The following is a 6000-nucleotide window of genomic DNA, read 5'->3' on the forward strand; positions in this document are numbered from 1 at the left end:
TCTCCTCGACGGAATGCCCAGATTCCCCACTAGTGTTGGGCTAATGAGGCAGCGGGTGCAGCCAAGTCTATTAAGGCTTTCACCTTCACGGCTTCGGGCATGGGGGGAATTAATATAGTCACTGTCTTGAGGATGGGTGCGATGCGTCCACTTACCAGGGGTTCGCCCTCCGAGCTGTCATCTGAGGCGTCCACCGGCCCTGCGGTGTAGGCTGGAGTTCTTTCCCCCTGATGAGCAGAGGTGGGGGGGTTCCCCAATTTCCATCATTCTCCTGGCAGTTTCTTTTGGCTTAGCTGAAGACTTTCCAGATTTGCTGATTGGGGATCTGTCTGGGTTATGCTGGGGGGCTTTGGAGCGGCATTCTACAGCTCGATGCCCTTCTCTTCCACACTTGAAACACCCAATTTGCTTCTTGGCTGTAGCCAATGGTTTCACTGGTTCGTGTGTCAACTCAGGTGGGGAGCGGCTCCATTGTTTTCCTCGGCGGTGTCTCTTCAATATGTCGATCTCTGCTTCCTCTGCCAAGACGTACCATTCTCAAGTTGGTGTGGGTCCCCTCGGGGCAGGCAAGCGTCATATAGGTCATAATTTAGTCCGTCTTTGAAATGGCTAAGGAGGATGTCTTCTGGCCAGTTCAGTGTGCTGGCAATGGCCCGGAATTCTTGTGTATATTCAGCCACTGGGCGTTTGCCTTGCCTCATCGTTTTTATCCTTTCGTGGGCTTTGCGATCAGCCAGAGGGTCTTCAAATTGCCTTCTCAGAGAGGACATGAAACGGTTGAAGTCGTTGAGTTCTGAGGCATTGGAGTCGTGCAAGTTCACCACCCAATCTGCAGCCGGTCTGTCCAGGACAGATTGCACGATTCAGATGCGGGCTTTGTCGCTGGGGATGTCCCGCCCGTATTCCTCCATGTAGCTGAGGACTTGGGTTAGGAAAAACCCCAAGTGTGTTGGCTCCCCTTTGAATTTCACCTCCAACGGACGTCTTGGAATGGATCGGTGCCTCCGTTGTTGGTGGTAGTGTCTTCCGTCCAGATCGCCATCTGTGGTTCAGTAGGGGGTGGGGACTACTGGATCAGCAGATGTCCCTGGGGCTGCAGGTTCCACTTCCCCCTCGGTGTCTCTCCAGTTGTGGCTCCAGGAGCTGGGGCGGCCGTAGGGCTCAGGATTCTCCTCTCCTAGGGAGCTGAGGGTTCTCTTCATCAGGTCAATAGCTTTCTCTAGGATCCAGTCTGAGTACGGTGTCCAGCTTTCTCCCTCTTCACTTGCGTGCAGGCATTTCTCCATCTCCTGCTTCCATTCTGGTTGCTTGGCCCCCCGTCTCAGGGTCACCTTTCTTGATTCCTTTCCCCACTCACTTTTCTTTCCAACGCCCATCGACCAGCAAGGCTTGTAGTCCCGTGTCTCCACCACTTCTTCTCCTGAGGAATCTGACCTCTCGGATCCCAACATCCTGCAAGGTTCCAGTCGGGGCTCTCTTTCTGGGGAGTTTTCCCCCTTTCTTGCTCCATTGTCTTGCTCCATTGTCCACCCAATCACCCCCTTCTTCCAGTGATAGTCTCAGGCATTACACTCCCGCCCCCTTTTCCTTACTGCCGGCTGGATGGAGACTTCAGAGAGAACTACATGAAGGTAATAGCCCCTTTGTTATGGTTAGTCCTTTTGGCGATATACACATCCAGTTCCTTTGAAGTGTACCAAAGGAAGTGAGGGCCATAAAGCCCCTTTGTTCACCCCCTTCCCTTCATCATATGACAGAATCCAGAGAAGGCAGAAATGGTATTTTCTATAGTTGATAACTAGTGATGAAATATAATTGGATTCTGACAGCTGGTAAAGATGGGCTACAGGCTTTGGTGAAGGATCAGGAAGGGCTGGCAAAACTGTTAAATTGAGCAGTGTTTGCACCACTGAAGAGAATTATTTGGCTCTATCTGAAGACCAAAAGAGAAGTAACAACCCTATAGGACAATTGTAAACCAGCATGGAGGGTACGTACTGAGTTGCAGGCACTCAGGTCTTCTGCTAAAGGAAAGGTAGCAGGCAACAGTTGCTAGCCAGACTGAAGAGAGAACTGCCATTAATCTGTGTGACAGCCCCCCCCCCACAACTTAACCTCTAACATTTATAAGGTTTAAAAAAATAGACTGGTGCACACACACATTAAGCTTATATTAAAATCCGGACACCTATATACATGGTATATACACCTATATATATTCATAGATACTGCTATGGAAGGTCAGGCAATTAGCCAACTAATTGTATGTTGTATTTACAAAGCTTAGCTGAAAAAGCAGCTACTACACCCTTTGATGCCTCTCTTTGGGTCAAGGTCCCTGAGTCTGTATGCCCACCCTCTGGAAGCTCCCTTGAGCGGACCCTGGTGAGAAGCCAGGTGCCCTGGGGGACCTCAGTGCTCGGCCCTGCTGGGTTCTTATGTGCACAGAGTGGGATTGTGGCAGTGTGTTCTCTTTCAGGTTTGACTCGTGGGCAGGGATGGCTTTGGCCCGGGCCAGCCGCATTCAGGATAAGCTGAACTCCAATGAACTGAAGAGCGACAGCCTCATCTGGAAGCACTCCAGCCCAGTGCTGAGCTGCTTCAAACGAGCCCTTGAGATCGATGGCTCCAACCTCTCGCTCTGGATAGAGTATGGCACCATTTCCTACGCTCTGCACTCGTTTGCCTCCCGGCAGCTGAAGCAATGGAAAGCAGAGCTGCCCTTGGAGGTGGTGCAGCAGGTGGGCACCAGTGTCGTGGCGCGAAGGGCTCACCGCCCTGCTCATGAACCACTGCTGAGCCGGCTTCCTCTTTCAGATGGAAGAGCGGCGCAATAGCATGTTGGAAACGGCCCAGCACTGCTTCACGTCGGCTTCCCACTGCGAGGGTGACGGAGACGAAGAAGAATGGCTGATCCACTACATGCTGGGGAAGATTGCGGAGAAGCAGAAGCAGCCCCCGGGATTCTACCTCTTTCACTACAAGCAGGCGGGTCACTTTCTGCATGAAGAGGCAGCCCGGTACCCCAAGAAGATCCATTATCATAACCCCCCAGAGCTTGCCATGGAGGCCCTGGAGGTAAGGCAAGGTCCAGACCCGCCAGTCATGCTGCCAACCGCCGGGTGATCCATAGGTAGCAGTTGGGCCAATGCTACCTTTACATAAAGGTGGCCCGTGGTTCAGGTGAAGTCCAGCTGCTCTTCCACTTTGGCCTTCAGTTGATGAGGGCCTTGCAAGTTGCCTCAGCCTCAGGGAGGAGGCTGGCCGAGCTTGAGCCTCCCTTCCCTTGGGGGCTATAGACAAGGGGCTTGATGTCTATCCTGGACTGTGTCGTCTTCAAAAAATGCTAAAACTTGGGAATTTGAGAAAGGTTGCATTCCTGTGCATCTCCTCAATCTGGTTCCTACTTCCAGCCCCTTCTAGTCCTAACTGGGGGTGAGGGAGGTGCAAGAGAAGCATGTCTGCCATTCCTCTAATTTGACATCGAGCCCCTTTGGCTGGATGATTCCACTTTTTAAATATGTAATTCAATGCAGCAGACATGCCCAAGACTCCTTCCTTCTCCTTCTTCGGTCACAACCACCCCCACCCAGTTTGGCCGAAAGTCACCCAGCCACCTTTCCTGCCAAAGGAGAAGATGGAGCCCTGTGTGGCAGATGCACCTCAGCACCAGATGCTGGAAGGGCCCCCAAAGAGAGAGAGCTGGGTGGGACAGAGCAACTTTGGGGGAAAGGTGCAGGTGCTGCTCTCAAAATCATCTGACTAAGTGAGGACTAATACAAGTAGTCCTCGCTTAACAACCATTTGTTCAGTGGTCATTTAAAGTTATGACAGTGCTGAATGGTACATACACCTAGGCCTGAAGTTATAGCAGACTCCCCACGGTCATGTGATCAAAACGTGGTTGCAGGCCACCCATATTACAACCCCAGGGCACTTCAATTCCCCTCACCTCCTATCTCCCTCCCCCTTCGGCCATCCTCTGGGACAGGGCATGGGTGGCACATTGGTTAGAATGCAGCACTGCAGGCTCAAGATTGACTCACCCTCCCATGATTCCGAGGTCAGTAAAATGAGGACCCAGATTGTTGGGGGCAAGAGGCGGACTCTGTAAACTGCTTAGAGAGGGCTGTAAACCACTGTGAAGCGGTATATAAGTCTAAGTTATATTGCTATTGGGCTGAAGGAAAGACCCGTGGCTTCAGTGGTCTCGGCCAGCCACACCATCCCTGGGCCTGTTTCAGTCCCAGCACAACCATTGAGGAGTGCCACCTCAGGCCCCATGCCGTAAATAGCATCCTGCAAAAAGGCCAGACACACACACCCTACCCTGCCCTCTGCAGGCCATGCTGCACCCAGCTGGCCTTAGGCAAGGCAGCTGCTGGTCATGTTCATACCATTTTCCAAATAGAATAGGATAGGATCGGGTGGAATAGGAATGGGATACTTTATTTGGCCAAGTATTTGTTTTCGGTGCAGAAACTGTCAGTGTACAGTACATTGCAAAGCAACAGAGTAATAATACTCATAATAATGATACCAATAAGAGGGGTAGTAGAGAAGATGAGAAGGAACCCAGAAACTTGAAGGACTCTGCTCTTTATACTGTGCTGTCAGACATAGTAAAAGGTGATAGAATAGGAGGGCTCCTCCTAAAATCCATTCTCATCTCTACAGTTTGAAGAACAGCAGGCATAGCCTTGTCATGATGCTCTGGAAGGGCTTGGAAACTCTCTGAAGGCTCTCTGAAGCATCATGAGAAGGTGTGTGCCATTTGGAGAGCAGCACAAGGGTCCTAGAGAAGAAGGCCTAACACGGGCCAGGGCGGCATGCCTCATCTGCAACAGGACATCTTTTCTGTCCGTTGTGGTCTTGAGATACATTTCTCCCTGCGTCGCTGCAGTGATGGGATCTTGCTTATCTCCCTCAAGATCATCATCCTTCTCTTCTACATGTGAAGATCTCCTCCTGCTCTCCTCAGACACTGAGAATAGCCCCTCCACAACTGAGAGGAAGAGGAAGGAAACTGCCCTGAGCTGAAGTCTGGTGGCCGCCTCGGCCACCTTGCAGGCAGCAACCTCTGCACAGGGCAGCAGGTTGGTTGAGTGAGGCCTTTATTCAAGTTGGCTTTATTAGACTGCCCCCTCAGGCACAATAAGAGGAATGGGGACACTCAACTGCCATGCTGGGCACCACAAAAGACGCGAAAGGCCCTCCAGTGGCTTGAAGGGCTTCAACTGCCTTGAGAGGTGCAGCATGGTCCTGCCAGTTGGATACTGCCAAGAAAGCTGACTCCAGACCCCTTTAAGGTGGACCTGACTTGCATTGCTTTTCATTCTCTCTCCTGTATGGATTTTGTAAGATGACCGGATTCAAAGACGCTTTTGCCACAGTGAGTTTCTTTCTGGTAGATCTACTTTCGGCTCCACGCATCAATCCTAAAACTGGTGGGAATACCTGACTCGGGAGCAGATGCTGAGCTGCTGGTGACTTTTATGAAGGAAGCAGCCGAGGGGCCCTTTGCCAGGGGAGAGGAAAAACACACCCCCAAGCTCTCTGAAAAGTGAGTCTCTTTTGTTGATGGCTTCAGCCCACAGGGAGGGAAATGGGCAGAGTTTGCTGGGGAGGGGGGGAAGTGGCACTAAAAGCAAACCTTTGAAGACATATTACGGCATTTGGACATTCTGACATTTTGAATTGCCCCGTTTATACGTTCTGTCTGAAGTTTTAGCCCTGAAGGGGAGAGATGGATGATAAATGAAAAGCTCTGCTGAAATCTTCCCAGGCCTCTGGACAGCTGGCTAGACATAAGAAGGACCATCCTCTGTAGCACTAAAAGCCTCTCGGGACTTTGGTTTGCAGAGCCGCCAGCTGGACATCTCCAAGAGACGCAGTCTTCCCCACCCCCTGGGGGTCCCAGACTGAGGATCCAGGCAGCATGCCTGAGGCAGGGAATCATGGGAGGGAAGGGCGGAGGGCCCACCTAGTTCCCCCCATCAA

General features: G+C 51.6%; 1 protein-coding gene across 1 annotated transcript in view; it reads left to right on the plus strand.

Moving 5' to 3' along the window:
• Window positions 1–5567, plus strand: part of CABIN1 (calcineurin binding protein 1) — a 59305-nt gene extending 53738 nt beyond the window's left edge. Inside the window, exons 22-24 of the mRNA XM_039357910.1 lie at window positions 2480–2741; window positions 2818–3078; window positions 5412–5567. Coding sequence (XP_039213844.1) covers window positions 2480–2741; window positions 2818–3078; window positions 5412–5567 — 679 coding nt within the window. The remainder of the gene's footprint in view (window positions 1–2479; window positions 2742–2817; window positions 3079–5411) is intronic.
• Window positions 5568–6000: the final 433 nt, after the last annotated feature.

The sequence above is a fragment of the Crotalus tigris genome, unplaced genomic scaffold (genome assembly GCF_016545835.1).
Source record: "Crotalus tigris isolate CLP2741 ecotype Arizona unplaced genomic scaffold, ASM1654583v1 scf7180000018965.556698, whole genome shotgun sequence".
Lineage (NCBI taxonomy): Eukaryota > Metazoa > Chordata > Lepidosauria > Squamata > Viperidae > Crotalus > Crotalus tigris.